The 17,805-nt window shown below is 35.8% G+C and overlaps 1 protein-coding gene across 2 annotated transcripts in view; it reads right to left on the reverse strand.

The window, feature by feature from the left end:
- DPP10 (dipeptidyl peptidase like 10) overlaps nucleotides 1-17,805 on the reverse strand; it is a 771,622-nt gene that overhangs the window by 375,163 nt on the left and 378,654 nt on the right. For both annotated transcript variants that reach the window (XM_005676208.3, XM_005676210.2), the window contains exon 4: nucleotides 5,337-5,431. In XM_005676208.3, the coding sequence (XP_005676265.1) occupies nucleotides 5,337-5,431 (95 nt within the window). The remainder of the gene's footprint in view (nucleotides 1-5,336; nucleotides 5,432-17,805) is intronic.

Consider the following 17,805-nt stretch of genomic DNA (forward strand, 5'->3'; position numbering starts at 1 on the left):
ATACAGAATCAGAACTAGGCAAAGCAAGATGACTATAACTGGTCAAAGGTAACCTGGAAGAAATGAGCCGTGTAAGTGATTAATCAAAAAAGCAAGAGAGTTCCAGAAAAATATCTACTTCTGCTTTATTGACCACCAAAGCTTTGACTGTTTGGATCACAACAAACTGTGGAAAATTCTTAAAGAGATGGGAATACCAGGCCACCTGATCTGCCTCCTAAGAAATCTGTATGCAGGTCAAGAAGCAACAGTTAGAACTGGACACAGAAAAACTGGTTCCAAATCAGGAAAGGAGTACATCAAGGCTCTGTACTGTCACCCTGCTTATTTAATTTATAAGCAGAGTGCATCATGAAAAATGCCGGGCTGGATGAAGCACAAGCTGGAATCAAGATTACTGGGAGAAATATCAATGATCTCAGATATGCCGATGACACCACCCTTATGGCAGAAAGTGAAGAAGAACTAAAGAGCCTCTTGATGAAAGTGAAAGAGGAGAGTGAAAAGTTTGGCTTAAGGCTCAACATTCAGAAAACTAAGATCACGACATCCGGTCCAATCAATTCATGGCAAATAGATGAGGAAACAATGGAAGTCTGTCAGAGACAGATTTTATTTTTTGGGATTCCAAAATCACTGCAGGTAGTAACTGCACCCTTGAAATTAAAAGATGCTTGCTCCTTAGAAGAAAAGCTATGACCAACCAAGATAGTATATTAAAAAGCAGAGAGAGACATTATTTTGCCAACAAAGATCCATCTAGTCAAAGCTATGATTTTTCCAGTAGTCATGTATGGATGTGAGAGTTGGACTATAAAGAAAGCTGAGTACCAAAGAATTGATGCTTTTGAACTGTGGTGTTGGAGAAGACTCTTGAGAGTCCCTTGGACTGCAAGGAGATCCAACCAATCCATCCTAAAGGAATTCAGTCCTGAATATTCACTGGAAGGACTGATGCTGAAGCTGAAACTCTAGTACTGATGCAAAGAACTGACTCATTTGAAAAGTTGCTGATGTTGGGAAAGATTGAAGGCAGGAGGAAAAGGAGACAACAGAGGATGAGATGGTTGGATAGCATCACCGACTCAATGGACATGAGTTTGAATAAGCTCCAGGAATTGATGATGGACAGGGAAGCCTGGCTTGCTGCTTCCCATGGGGTCACAAAGAGCAGACATGACTGAGCGACTGAACTGAACTGAACTAAAGTGATTCAAACTACCACAAGGGTGTGACTATCTCTGAGCCTCCCCCTAGGTCTATCCACATATACTCTTTTCCTCGAATACATACTTTACTTGTTTCACTGCTTTCCATCTCTATGTGAAAATTCAATTCTACACAGCAGTGGGCCAGGCCTTGTCAATTGTCCCTGGTGGTCTAGTGGCTAGGATTCAGGACTCTCACTGCCACACTCAGACTTCAATCTCTGGCCAGGAAACCAAATCCTGCTTCAAGCTGCTGCAGGCTGAGGTTGGACCAAAACATATGCAGGTAACATTCCTTGGAATCATTTAAATATATGAATTTCCCCTCTCTGCTTTAGACTAATTTAATAGCATATTTTTAAAAGATTACAGATATCTTACAGATATTCCATGTCTCTTCCAATATTAGTACATAAGCTCTCTCTTTAAAAAAGAAATCTTAATAATGCTTAAGCATATGGCTTGGAATCATGCTTCCAATTCCTTTCTAATGTCAAACAAAGATCTGATAGAACTATTTATGAATACTGGTGTTTTCTGCCAAGACCACTGGCAATATTCAAATTATTGACAATAGAAAGAATCCAGCTAATACTCATGAAACATTTTCATAATTATGACACTGTGAATTAGCTTTGTTTGAAATAGTTCTGGGTTTATAAGATAACATTTCCAAACACTTAGAAATGATTAAGAGCAGTTTGGGGGCTAAATCACTTCTTTCACATAACTCCTTTTCAAAAAGCTATATACCCTTTAATTTCTTCTTTCATTACAAATCCACCTATCTTCAAAACAAAAGAATGCCTTAAGACAACTATTTCAGGAAAATTATTTCCTTTTGTTTTATTTTGACAGTCATGGTCAATATTATTGTTAATCATATTGTCTGCTCTATATGATTACACAGCTAATCATATTCATATTTAAAAAATATATAAGGGAACTGACAATATGGTGTTATCTTAATTTTTAAAATAAATTGACAGTCACATTTTTGAAAAATATATCTTATTAAACAAAAGGCTATTCTGCTTTCACATTTTAAGTAATTTTTTTTTCAATTGCTCTGGTACACTTTTATTACAAAGATTTTTATAGACATCTAATCCAATTAACTGTAATTAAAGTATCACTAATCGCTCAATGAAAAAAATGAAACTGCAGTATGAATAAAAATTTATGCTCCGACAGATTTTTTCTCAAGAGAATAGCCTGAGAGAGAAAATATAGCTAGAACTTAGCCTAGTATGCACTTTAAAACACAACTGTGTTTAATAATGCTATCTTGGAGTTAGGAGAAGGAAATGATTAAATGAGTACCTTTGAATTTATCTGGAATCATGGTAATTGGTATTTTTTGTTTGTAGATCTAAGTTAACTAGTTGCAAATATAAGCCACATTCCAATCTTTACCCTCACCCTCCTCTGTTGAATTCTGACACTTCCAGGACTTATAAATTGCTTAAGTATCTATACTGTGAGATAAATGTCTTTAGGGATCCTATGAATTTTAGAAGATCAGTAAATTTGAATATTTGTTAAATATTACTTAGTGGCAATTAAGAGTCATAACTAACATAAAGAGTATGAGAGTAGAAAAAGAGTAGAAAAAGACCTCAAAAGGATTTTTAAAAGATTAAACATACAAGCATAAAGATAAAATGTTATTAACCAGCACATGGAGAAAACCACAATGAGATGGGATTGATATGAAGTACCAACAGCAGAAGGGAACAATAACCAAAAATGTTTGTTTGTTTTGTTTCTTTTTTGATGCACCAAAGAGACTGATAAAGCAAGCAATAAATGCTGGGGGAAAAAAAAAAAAAGATAATTAGCAACCAGTATTAGACCTCGTTTGGAGAAGGAAATGGCAACCCAGGTCAGTATTCTTGCCTGGGAAATCCCATGGACAGAGGAGCCTACTGGGCTACAGTCCATGCGGTTGTAACAGCTGGACATGTTTGAGTGACTAAACTACCTACCTGCCTAACTAGAAGACCTCATTAACCTGTGTAAGAGGATGATCAATATGGGACAGTCACACACCAGATATTCGGGTATTAAGAGTCTATTCTTAACTTAAATGCTTGGCCACTAAAGGCCTATACCCATTCTCATCAAAAATATTACTTTATAATAAAGGAAACAAAATACAAAATGCATCTAAGTTTCTTCTCCAAACTAGTCTTATTGAAATTAAGTTGCATTGACTTTAATCAGTAAATCATTAGCTGCCATCATTCTGCTTTCTACCGCCTGGCCTATCTCCTACTGATGCCTTCTTTCCCATTGATTAAAACATCTCTCAATGATTCTTCTCTAGCCTCTTCTCTAATATCCCAGAGGAACACCCAAATAAGAAATAATAGAGACTTCCCTGGTGGCCCAGTGGTTAAGAATTCACCTGCCAATGCAGGGGACATGGATTTGAACGCACATTTGGGAAGATCCCACAGGCCACGGAGAAACTAAGTTCAAGTATCAACCACAATAACTAAGGCCAGGCGCTAGAGCCTGACTGCTGCAACTACTAAAGCCCTTTGCCCTGGAGCCCACGCTCTGGTAAAAGAGAAGCCACCACAATAAGAAGCTCATACACTACAACAGAGAGTAGCCCCTGCTCGCTGCAACTAGAGAAAGCCTGTGAGCAGCAACAAAGACCCAGCACAGCCAAAAAACATAAATAAATATATTACTTAACTAAAATAGAAAAATAAATAGTAGATACTGTTCTATGCTGTTTATTAAGGTTTTACAGGAACCTTAGCATTATCTCCCTCAAGGAAATCCGTATTTTAGAAAGTGAGAAATACACTTCATATTTCCTTGGCATTCCACAAGTATTAATGCTATTACACATTGCATTCAGAGTACCTATTCTTCTAATGTCTGTGAAATAACTAATTCATTTAAAAACAGAAATGCTGTTGTTATTTAGTTAATAACCTAATTGCTAAAGTATATGAGCTGTTTGGTTTAATTTAGTCTAACAGATATATACATATGCAATCACTTCATGATTTCAACAACCACTTTTCTCTTATTAAATAAAAACACCAAACAACAAAAATTTTAGTTCATCTCTTCCACCTGGCCACTCTGTTATAAACGTGAAGAACAGATATTTATTGCAAATGTACCAGTAGGAATAAATACAAAAAGTATGTGATAATTTGCTTATTCCTTTAACTTGTACAGAAGGTGTTCTGAGGCCTTGTACTATGTCTATACCATATTAACACATCTAATAGGAAATACATTGAACCTTTGTTTATCTAAAACAGCAAATAACTGTATACTATTTTTCAGTGATGTATGATAGCTAGATTTTGAACATTTGAAACAGTTAATTAACTATCACTTACTCATTAGGTAATCACAGCTAAATCTAACCTTAAGACTGTGTGCTTAGTCACTCAGTCATGTTATGTCCAACTCTTCACAACCCCATGGACTATAGCCCACCAGGCTCCTCTGTCCATGGGGATTCTTCAGGTAAGAATACTGGGGTGGGTTTCCATGCAAATCTAAACATAAGAGGTCTTAATTTACCCCAAAGTTCATATACATTTATAAGAACAAAATACATTCACTTATTTGATCATTGCTAGGCCAAACAATGATTCAGGAGCAGAGAAATGATATTGACAGAATGCAAAATTATAAAGGTAAAACACATCAACCTCAAAAAAAGGCCAGTTTTACAAAGCCTGTCTTCTACTTGATTTGGAAAATCACAATTAAAAGCAAGTCAGGAAGAATGAGAAATAAAGGGAGAGAAAAAGTTATGATGATCTTGGTTATACTAACTTTTTTTAAAAAATGGTCTTTTTATGTTTAAACTGACATAGAAAATACTGGAATAAATATTCATTCAAAAATAATATTCTTAGAAATATTTATTCATTTACTAGAAAGGATCAATGGGGAGGAAACAAAGCAGATGGTCACATGGGTATTTCCTATCAATAGATCTCCTGATTCTACATAATATACTAGCCCTAACTTGTCACCTGAAAAGTTTTGCAAATACTGAAGCTAAAACAAAAGACCATTATGTATACTTTGAAAGCATTCTAAACAACACGGAATGATTAAAGTAATTAATTATTCATTACTTACAAAAGTAGTGTTTTCCAATAATAATGTGGTAGTATTTGTTTCTATATTCAGTTTAATGACATGTCCATTCTCGCTTTTATACACCACATCTGTATCTGAAACAACAAAGATATGAACAATTGACAAACACATTGACTAGGTAATATAATGGCTATAGAAGAGATAATGTGCATAATAAAAAGGCTCATTGGAACAATGACTGTTAGCCTTTAATAACCTGAGCATATCTCTACACTTGGCTCATATTAATCCTCTTCAGTGTTCAGGAAGCCTGTCTAGCCTATGGCCTATTGTGCAAAGAAAACAGGGTTAGTGAGAGAGTCACTGAGATTCTTGGTTCAACAAATGAAAAATAATTAAAATATGGGCAACCTGCTGCCCATTCAGAGCTTAGAAAGAAGAGACAAAGAGAAGCACCTCCCATTTTTGAAGCTGTTACCAATTAGTGATGTAGTTAAACTTTAACGAGGCTGCCCCTGAAACATAACTAGACACATTTCTGAGACTATCATTATGAACTACATTCAAGCAATTATTTTCATGTATCCAGTACTGCCACCACTCAATTTCTACTCAACCTCTTTTTCCCTTGGGTTTCGAATTATGCCTCTGATATTTTGCCTGGGTTGTCTGATTAAAGGTCAAAATCTCTGAGACTGGTACAGTGCCAACCATTGTATCCACTTTGTCAACTTTAAGAGAATGATGTCCTCAATTTAAATAACTGCATTTAGTTTGGAGAACTGCTAATTTTATATATTTTTAAGTTTAATTCAGCCACATTAACCAGGAAATTTAATCATTTTAAGATCTCTACACCTGAAAATATCAACTTGAGAAAAATTGCCAGAAAGATTACTCAGAAGTTAAGAAAAGAAAGATATCTATATCCACATAAAAGATATATAAATAATATATATTACATATATATATGTAATTAGATAAAAGGAAAGATACCCAAACAAAAGTAGTCTTAAGTGTCTTTTTCTTTTTTTTGCATAAGTATAACCTCCTTTTCAGTTTTACCCAGTTCTAAACTTCTCCATGGTATTACACTTCCCTAACCCTATGTACATTCTTGAAAAAAAAAAAAAAAAGCAATATTGAGAGGGATTGGACCTATTATTCATAGTAAGTGAAGTTATATAAGTTACATACAACTTATATAACACAATAGTCATCATCCACATACTGGCGGTAAATAAATACTACATGTTGGATTGTCAAGATTATGTGCAAATGCCTGACATTTTGACAGAGCAAGGTTTTCTGACTGTTCTCTAGTTATTGCAATATTATAAATAATAACACCTAGAAGTTATGATGAGAAGCAGTTAATACTAGCAAAAATAAAGTTCGTTTTTCTTCAGCATTTCATTTAGAAGATCAAGAGCCTAATATGACTCTCCTACTAGAGTCAGGGATGACACAGAGGTCAATGATTCTTCTTGACTTCAATCAAATGGGGACAGGGACATGTTGGAAAGACACAGAAAGGGAAAGACATGGAAAGACATGAGCCACAGAAAAAGACAAAGTGTTTTAAGAAAGAAGAAGAAGAGACAAAGATTTCCAAGTTACTATCTGAATTGTACTTAGATGTACTGAAAGATAAACCTATGAGATCTTTAAAATAAGGTCTTCTATCACCTTCTGAATTTCTTCCATCACCTACAAAAAATTTAGGTTCTTTTCATTATGAACTTTACTTGCTGAACTTTCTAGTGATGTAAAACAAATAACAGGTTTTACATACATAAATATTTATTTATATTTATATTCGTTCCCTCTCTTCCTTTTCCTTTCTATCTCATAGTTATGATCACAGGCTCAACAGCAACACTGGTCACCTGTGTTACTCATTCGGTCTTGCCAGCCGACTCTGGTCTCCTATCTTATAGCTCTCAATTAATGCTTTCTTAAATCAATAGTCCAACCTCAGTGAACACCTCTGTTATTTTTCTTCATATTCTCAATTCCGAATCACTTCTCCCTATGGATTATGAATATTACCATAATCAGTTAAGTTCAGTTGCTCAGTCATGTCCAATTCTTTGTGACCCCATGAATTGCAGCACGCCAGGCCTCTCTGTCCATCACCAACTCCCAGAGTTCACTCAAACTCACATCCATCGAGTCCGTGATGCCATCCAGCCATCTCATCCTCTGTCATCCCCTTTTCCTCCTGCCCTCAATCCATCCCAGCATCAGAGTCTTTTCCAATGAGTCAACTCTTCTCATGATTACCATCATAGCTTAGCATAAATAGAGTCCCTTAACAAACATCCTTAAAATATTTTCACAATAAATTAAAAGAGGACTCCCCCTTCTACTGTACCATGTAGATAAATGTAGGAAACAGAAAAATGTAGGAAACCAGCACAGTGCAGAACTCTAAATAGGTATGAGGTCTGTGAACTTAACAGAGAAATAAAAGTCCAGAGAGCATGAACAGTGATTCTTCTTCAATGGAAGAGACAAAGTAATACATGTCATTATTGTCTCTCATAGTAAGAGGAAACCCTTAGCAGGTGATGGATTATATTGGGGTGGGGGAAGAAACATTCATTTTTAAAATATGTCCCTTAGAATCAGAATAGAAGTAAATGGAACTTGTTTGAGAAGATAAAGACTACACTTAATATTTTTAAAGTAAATTTCATTGGATAATTATTTAGACCTGAAAAACATCTGTAGAGATTTGTGTTTATAAATGCCTTTGAATCTGCGCTCCTACAAATTTTACTGTTGGACTTTCAGTGTTGCATTAGTGGGAGAAAACTTTCTTTTTAAAAATTCAACTATAACTCTCTAGGTTAACATTTGATACAGATTTCTGCATGAATTATCTTAAAAGCATCTAACATCTGCCTTTATTAATTCTCTTTAATTTTTTTTCTGGTCTTTAAAATCTGATCTTCTGGGTGTCATATTTATGCTACTTTACTATTTGATTTATAATCACTAGTGGAAACTCCCAGTTTTGAAACTCTTATTATTGCATCAACAAATTACTTTCTAGAATATATTTTACAACTGTCACCTCATATTTTCTTTAATATTAAGTAATGAAATATGAGTGAATCAGATCAATGAGTAAAGTGCTTTAACACAAGAAGATCAAGGTGAGCATGCTTGAAAAATTCTTAAAACACTGTATTAGACATGTCTATACAGTACTTTGATTAAATAATCTTTCTTCCTTTTTGGCTCATTGAAAGTTAAGAGTCAATTATCCTGAACGCACATTCAATTCAGTCATGCTTTTTTTTTAAATGAAAAGATATGACAAGATAGAATCACTGTCTAGCTTCTTCATCCTGAGCTATATGAATGTGTTTTTAGTGTCTGCCCACCCCCAAATTCTTGTCATTTTGTCCAATTGCTTTTTCTAGAATTTGTAGTAAAAGGAAAAAACAGTACTATATCCTAAACTTAAGTTCTTTCAGGTAAAGGCAAGCTTTTATTTTATACCTAGTCCACACAAAGCAGGTAGTAATGCAGTTCATATTATAGTTCAATTATCAAATTGCTATTGAAATTGAGAACTGAGGTCTGTGCATTCACCCAAACCGTCAGGATCTACATCCATAAGATTTTCCTTTTAGAGCTTCAAGTTTTTGCCTGTGAAGATAAGGCTGTAAATTAGTACAAAAGTTAATTTTGTTTCAGAGACTTTCTTAAAAGTAATTTATCTGTGCCATAAGCTCCCAAATCTGAGCAAATTATCAACTGTTAATTCAGTCCCTGATACCAGGAAAGACTGAAGGCAGAAAGAGAAGAGAGCAACAGAGGATGAGATGGTTGGATGGCATCACAGATTTAATGGATATGAACTTGGGCAAACTCTGGGAGACAGCGAGAGCTAAAGAAGTCTGGCCAGTTGCAGTTCACGGAGGCACAGAGTCGGACACGATTTAGTGACTGAACAACAACCATAATTCTTACTAGTAACTGTTTCCCTAAGATTCACTTCAAGATATTTGTCTCTCAGTGTCAACCTACCTAGGCCGTTACATCATGAAATGCACACCTCTTCAATCAGACCCTCACACTGGAAGAGCTGTCTTAACAATTCACTTCTAGATTTCCAGCCCTATACATAACCCCCATCCCATCCCACCCTATCAATCCCTCCTTCTGGACATACTAAGACAGTCAAAATATTGCCTCCCTGACTAAAACAGGTAATAAACTCAGCTTTGCATAACAGGTTATTCTGGGTGTTGACAGCTGACAAAATTCACTTTCCTTAAATATCTATATAAAGTCACCTTATTTTTTTAATGTTATTATTGATAATTTAATTATGCATTTAATTTTAACATGATAATTTGCTTTTAATGTTTCAAAAATAAATCTATCATCCATCATCCGAGAATTTTCAAAAAGTGGAAAAAATCTTGACAAATTGATTGCTTAAACATTTAAATCCAAATACGATTTTTGTCCTAAAAATCTATTTTTTAACATATCTCAAAGAAAAATTCTACGGTATCTTTTTTTTTTAATTCACACTCAATCAAATTGAAAAAAATAGAAAAAAGAACAGTAAAACAAAATAATGAAATAATAATCACTGAAAATGTTTTTCAGGAAGAATATGTTAAATATCAAAATAAGATTTAATCATTATTTAAAGCTATCAATAGTAAACCTAGATTATTGAATGAATCATAATCGAAACACAATAGGCCCTAAATCATCTCTCTTAAAACACTGCTCATATCTGTAGAAATTTTCCTCACTTTTTAAGGACCCCCGGCTTCCTATATTCACCTGCAAACATTGAGGCCATCAGAAATGGCTTATTGTCCTTTTTGTCTACCTCAAAATATCATTATATACATTATTTTCTTTCCCCAGACTTCTAGAAAGAGATGCTCTTTCTTATTTGAAAAGCAAAAAAAGAACAAACAAACTGTTTTTCAACCAAATTGAATATGCTCCATACTTTTAATATCTACTTCTTGCCAGTTACTTGTATTTTTCATGGTGTATATATTTCTTCTCTATATTAGAAATTAATAATAATAATCACTAGCATTCAGCTCTTTGCTCTTTTCGAGGCCTTTGTTCTTTCAAAATAAGCCTCAATAAATCTTTTGTACAAGGGGTTTCAGACTTATCCTGTGTGTCCACCATACATGTAATTCTCGTATCTCTCTGAAGCACAGTTTCAAATCTCAGTCCCCTCAAATAACAGGCTGCCAACATCAAAACTGACCTGGGATAACCAAATCCAATGTGCTTTTCCCCCATGCTTATCCCCACCTTACTCAACTTTGCATTGTGTGACAGAGGATTCTGAAATCTTCTTTTGCCTTTGAACCATTATCTTGGCCTGGAATCCTTTCTTTAAAAATGTCTACACATTCTACTCAAACAGTTGTTGTCTAAACAAAGACACCCTGCAAAGCTCAACTCTGAGCCCTTTTTTTTCCCAATTGCTATTCTCTGAGTGGCCATTTCTACTTGTGTGTGCTCAGTCACTAAGTTATATCCCATTCTATGTAATCCCATAGCAGGCCAGGCTCCTCTGTCCGTGAGATTTCCCAGGCAAGAATACCGGAGTGGGTTGCCGTTTCCTCCTCCAGGGGACTTTCTGGACCCAGGGATCATGTCTCCTACAGCCCCTGAATTGGCAGGCAGATTCTTGACCATTGAGCTACTTGGGAAACCTCAAAACTTCCAAAATTGATTTTCTAAACTTTTGAGGCCCGACCTCTCCTGTATGTTGGCTTTATATTTCCAGTTCTATGCTGGATAACATATATGTCTTGCAGATACATAAAATATAGCAGACATATATATATATATATATATATATGTGTGTGTGTGTATGCATATATATACATACACATATAAGTTCATTACATCTTCTCTTTCTCTTCAACTCCTATATTAATATTGTGCCTTATGACCTCTCATTTGGAGGATTGTTTTCGTTTTTTCAGTGTTCTTTATGCCTGTAGTTTATCCCCATAACATAGTATAACATCCTAAAGAACACTTGGAATTCTCTCATATGGTTGGAAAACAATCACTGCACTCAGGTTACTCACTTGAGTGGCTTCAGCATATATTTCCCTATTTATTATCTCCTGATCTCTATTTTTGAAAAAAGCCCTGATCATCTATTGTTGAGAGTTATCAACAAGTCGTTCTTCACTCCCACTCTATTTTGCTTATGATATCCAGTATCCAAAGACCAAGTCCTGTCCAGAATTTTCATCTTTCCCAAGACATCGTTAGATTCTCAGCACTTCTAACGTCTTCACTCTGTATGTCTCTTTTCTGCGCTCCTATATGAATCATTTAATATTCAATCATATAATTTCTTTCAAATATTTCTACTGTCTATTTTTATTCAATTTCAATGTGTTTATTTTGGGTTTTCAGTTACTTTATGAATTCCAGAAACACTCTATCTCTTGTTCCTTTCAGAAGTGAAACTATGCATACACACATATTCCACAGTGTATATTAACATGAATTTACTCTTCAAGTGTCTGCATTAATATGCCTTTAATATTTCAGAACATTCTTGCCAGGAAGATGGGATTGCAAATACCCTCATCATTTTATTTTTTTAGGAACTTTCTGAAAACCCATTTATTTGAAAAATAGAGTACTCAACTAATGCTCACTAAAGTAAACATTTCTTTCTCAGAACAATACATAACTCAACCAAATGACTGTTTAATATTCAAGATCTTCTCCCAAGCCCTCACCTTCTAAAATTCACTAGTCCCCAACATTTCCAACACAAAATTTCAATCAGTAATAATCAATGCTACTTATTGAAAGACCTGTAAAACCACATCCCCCCCAAACCTCATAAAAAACACCTCTCCTTTGCCATTCCCTTTGGAGAATATGCTACTCACCCTCAAGTGGGCAAGAAAGTAATCTTCTTTACCTAGTAAGCAACAAACTCATCTCTGCTTCTTCATGTATATAAGGTTATTTTGATGGTGATTTGGGAGAACTAGTATTCATCGGTTTATAATTTCTGTAGAGTAGAATAATATGGCATCCATCCCATTGAAGGATCTTAGTAAATTTTTCCCTTTACTACAATATTCTTTTTAATAATTCTCAATTTAATTTATTTTTCCATTTATCAACTTGGTTTAGTTCAGTCATTCAGTCGTGTCCGACACTTTGTGACGCCATGAACCACAGCACACCAGGCCTTCCTGTCTATCACCAAATTTCAGAGTCTACCCAAACCAATGTCCATTGACTCAGGGATGCCATCCAACCATCTCATCCTCTGTCATCCCCTTTTCCTCCCTGTTGTCAATCTTTCCCAGCATCAGGGTATTTTCCAACGAGTCAGCTCTTCGCATCAATTGGCCAGAGTATAGGAGTTTCAGCTTCAGCATCAGTCCTTCTAATGAACACTCAGGATTGATCTCTTTAGGATGGACTGGTTGGATCTCCTTGCAGTCCAAAGGCCTCTCAAGAGTTTTCTCCAACACCACAGTAGAAAAACATCAATTCTTTGGCACTTAGCTTTCTTTATAGTCCAACTGTCACACCTATACATGATCACTGGAAAAACCATAGCCTTGACTAGACAGATCTTTGTTGGCAAAGTAATGTCTCTGCCTTTTAATATGCTGTCTAGGTTAGTCATAACTTTCCTTCCAAGGAGTAAGCATCTTTTAATTTCATGGCTGCAATCACCATCCACAGTGATTTTGGAGACCCAAAACATAAAGTCAGCCACTGTTTTCACTGTTTCCCCATCTATTTGCCATGAAGTGATGAGATGGGATGCCATGATTTAGTTTTCTGAATGTTGAGATTTAAGCCAGCTTTTTCACACTCCTCTTTCACTGTCATCAAGAGGCTCTTTAGTTCTTCTTCACTTTCTGCCATAAGGGTGATATCATCTGCATATCTGAGGTTATTGATATTTCTCCCGGCAATCTTGATTCCAGCTTGTGGTTCATCCAGTCCAGCATTTCTCATGATGTACTCTGCATATAGGTTAATAAGCCAGGTGACAGTCTATAGCCCTGTCATACTCCTTTGCTTATTTGGAACCAGCATGTTGTTCCATGTCCAGTTCTAACTGTTGCTTCCTGACCTGCATATAGGTTTCTCAAGAGGCAGGTCAGGTGGTCTGGTATTACCATCTCTTTCAGGATTTTTCACAGTTTATTGTGATCCACACAGTCAAAGGCTTTGACATAGTCAATAAAGCAAAAATAGATGTTTTCTGGAACTCTCTTGATTTTTCAATGCTCCAGTGGATGTTGGCAAATTTGATTTCTGGTTTCTCTGCCTTTTCTAAAATGAGCTTGACCATCTGGAAGTTCATGGTTCACGTTTTGCAGAAGCCTGGCTTGGAGAATTTTGAGTATTACTTTACTAGTGTGTGAGGTGAGTGCAATTGTGCAGTAGTTTGTCATTCTTTGGCATTGCCTTTCTTTGGGATTGGAATGAAAACTGACATTTTCCAGTCCTGTGGCCACTGCTGAGTTTTCCAAATTTGCTGACATATTGAGTCCAGCACTTTCACAACATCATCTTTCAGGATTTGAAAGAGCTCAACTGGAATTCCATCACCTCCACTAGCTTTGTTCATAGTGATGAACTTGACTTCACGTTCCATGATGTCTGGCTCTAGGTGAGTGTGAGTGATAACACCATCATCATTATCTGTGTTGTGAAGATCTTTTTTGTACAGCTCTCCTATGTATTCTTGCCCTCTTTTCTTAATATCTTCTGCTTCTGTTAGGTTCATACCATTTCTGTCCTTTATTGAGCCCATTTTTGCATGAAATGTTCCCTTGGTATCTCTAATTTTCTTGAACACAGCTCTAGTCTTTCCCATTCTATTGTATTCCTCTATTTCTTTGCATTGATCGCTGAGGAAGGCTTTCTTATCTCTCCTTGCTATTCTTTGGAACTATGCATTCAAACAGGCATATCTTTCCTTTTCTCCTTTGCTTTTTGCATCTCTTCTTTTCACAGCTATTTGTAAGGCCTCCTCAGACAGCCATTTTACTTTTTTGCATTTCTTTTTCTTGGGGATGGTCTTGAGCCCTGTCTCCTGTACAATGTCATGAACCTCTGTCCATAGTGCATCAGGCACTCTGTCTATCAGATCTAGTTCCTTAAATCTATTTCTCACTTCCACTGTATAGCCATAAGGGATTTGATCTAGGTCATACCTGAATGGTCTAGTGGTTTTCCCCACTTTCTTCAATTTAAGTCTGAGTCTGGCAATTTGTAGTTCATGATCTGAGCCATATTCAGCTCCCAGTCTTGTTTTTGCTGATTGTATAGAGCTTCTCTATCTTTGGCTACAAAGAATATAATCATTTTGATTGTGGTGTTGACCATCTGGTGATGTCCATGTGTATAATCGGATTTAGAAAATCATTTAGCACTATTGACAAAGATTTCTTTCTGACCAAAATTTAGCTAGGCTTCTATGACCCCTCTTCTTCCTAGACCTTAACCTTATACTGCTTTTAGCAAGAATCCTGCTAAGTCACTTTAGTCATTACCCTTGATTTGTCATCTTAGTAATTTTCCATCTACTGTGCCTCACACTCTGCTTCATGGCTCTAAATCCCCAGGTGTCTTTGCTGTTAAGTGTTGATTTAAGTCACTTCCCCCTATTGCAATAGCCTCTCCTCTATTATAATAGTCATAAATGAATCTTCCTTGCTATTTAACAAGTGGCTAAATCATTTTTCTTTGACATATTCTTATAAATCTTGATCTAGGTAACCTACTTTCAAAATATTCATAATGATATTTAATTTGAATTATATATTACAAATGGATATGCATACATGCTGTGTGCATATGTGTGCATGCATGCCCAGTAAACTCAGTCATATTAGACTCTTTGCATGCATATATTGAAAATGGATGGGCTTCCCAGGTGGTGCTAGCGGTAAAGAACCCACCTGCCAATTCAGGAGAGGTAAAGGACATGGGTTCAATCCCTGGGTCAAGAAGATCCTTGGAAGAGGGCATGGCAACTCACTCCAGTATGCTTGCCTGGAGAATCCCATGGATAAAGGAGCCTGGAAGATTCCAGTCCACAGGGTGACAAAGAGGCAGGCACAATTGAAGTGACTTAGCATGCACACATTACAAATAGATATAAGCTAATTAATATTGATTAAGTCAACATTTGAAATAGATCAACTGGAATTCCATCACCTCCACTAGCTTTGTTCATAGTGATGCTTCCTAAGGCCCACTTGACTTCACATTCCAGGATGTCTGGCTCTAGATGAATGATCACACCACAGTGATTATCTAGGTCATGAAGATCTTTTTGTATAGTTCTTCTGTGTATTCTCCCCACCTCTTCTTAATATCTTCTGCTTCTGTTAGGTCCATACCATTTCTGTCCTTTATTGAACCCATCTTTTCATGAAATGTTCCCTTGGTATCTCTAATTTTCTTGAACACAGCTCTAGCCTTTCCCATTCTATTTTTTTCCTCTATTTGTTTGCATTGATTGCTGAGGAAGGCTTTCTTATCTCTCCTTGATATTCTTTGGAACTCTGCATTCAGATGCTTATATCTTTCCTCTTTTCCTTTGCTTTTTGCTTCTCTTCTTTTCACAACTATTTGTAAGGCCTCCTCAGACAGCCATTTTTACTTTTTGCATTTCTTTTTCTTGGGGATGTCTTTATCCCTGTCTCCTATAGAGTGTTACAAACCTCCATCCATAGTTCATCAGGCACTCTGTCTATCAGATCTAGTCTCTTAAATCTATTTCTCACTTCCACTATATAATCACAAGGGATTTGATTTAGGTCATATCTGAATGGTCTAGTGGTTTTCCCCACTTTCTTCAACTTAAGTCTGAATTTGACAATAAGGAGCCAAGACTCATGATCCAATACTCTGGCCACCTGATGCTAAGGACTGACTCATTTGAAAAGACCCTGATCCTGGGAAAGATTGAGGGCAGGAGGAGAAGGGGACGACAGAGGATGAGATGGTTGGATGGCATCACGGACTCAATGCACTTGAGTTTGTGTGAACTCCAAGGGTTGGTGATAGATAGGGAGGCCTGGCGTGCTGCAGTTCATGGGGTCGAAAAGAGTCAGACACGACTGAGTGACTGAACTCAAGTAAACTAAGTCAACATTAATCAATATAAGTCCTATGATACTGATTTAATTAAGATGTTAAATAAAATATTTGAAATATATATAAACTATAAAGAGAGATACAGACAGAGATATTTTCTCTGTATGCTAGCTGAGTGTTTGATATAAACTCTGGCAATTGATGTGGTCTAGATTTGGGGGCACCAAATTTTTCCCACAGTCATGATTACTCATTTACATGATTATTTATTGTATATTGTAACTGTATTTGCACTGCAATAGCAGATTTTAGTAGCTGCAACACACAGTATATGACTCAAAAAACCTAAAACATTTAGTCTATGATAACTTTAACGAAAAATCTGATGATTTCTGTGTTTTTTGTTTCATTCAAAGAACAGATCTTTCACTTTACTTACCATATTTAGAAATGTTAGATTAGTCCCTGATCATTGCAATGTCACTAGAAGAATTATTTTTGGATCCCCCAAATAACTATACACTTGAAAGAATTTTTGTTTTCCAATCTGCCATGAGAGGCATATTTACCTTAAAATTGGATCTGAATTCCTGTTAAATAGGATAAAGACAGATGTAAAAAATAAATGTTATATTCCTAAAAGGTAATCAGAATAAAGGCCATCTTAATTTAAATGTTGTCATAATTCTGAGTAATCATCATTAATTCATATGGAAATGTCAATCCTATGAATGACACTTCCTGTGATAAAGAGCCCTTTACAGACTAGATGGAACCGTTGATGGCCACTCAACTAAATGATCTCATTTTGATCTGTAGCAAAAATGTGAATAGCAGCATTTCTTATATGATCATTTCAGTTTTTAGATTATTTGCAAAATAGTTACCTAAGAGAAAACTTAAATACTACTCTCCAGAATTTCAAATACCTCTTCCTACTAGAAGGTCTGTTTGTACAGCAGTAGCAAATAAATACCACTTGTAAGTGTTTTTTAACTTTCTTTAGTTAAAATTTTCAAAAATAGCAAGGGCTTTACCAAAGCTTTTTTAACGTCAAACACATATACTCAACTATCTCTGCTTGAGTGGTCCAATCTACCAAAGTTTGAAGGCAGAAAGAAGACAGACTCATGTCTTCCTTTCACCAAGCATCTTACGTGAAACAGATATAAATATCAGCTAGGATCCAAAAGGTCTAGAAGTCTACACTACAATGACACATACAAAGAATAGAGCTTATACTAAGGTAACATGTAAACTGCAAAATATAAAGATACAAATAACAGACTGTGAAAACGCTTAAATCACTCCTCTCTTCTCTAATTTTGTTTTTGTTTTAGTCAGCCCCTGGGCTGGTGGTGGTGCTAGTGGTAAAGAATCCACCTAC

The sequence above is a fragment of the Capra hircus genome, chromosome 2 (genome assembly GCF_001704415.2).
Source record: "Capra hircus breed San Clemente chromosome 2, ASM170441v1, whole genome shotgun sequence".
Taxonomy (NCBI): domain Eukaryota; kingdom Metazoa; phylum Chordata; class Mammalia; order Artiodactyla; family Bovidae; genus Capra; species Capra hircus.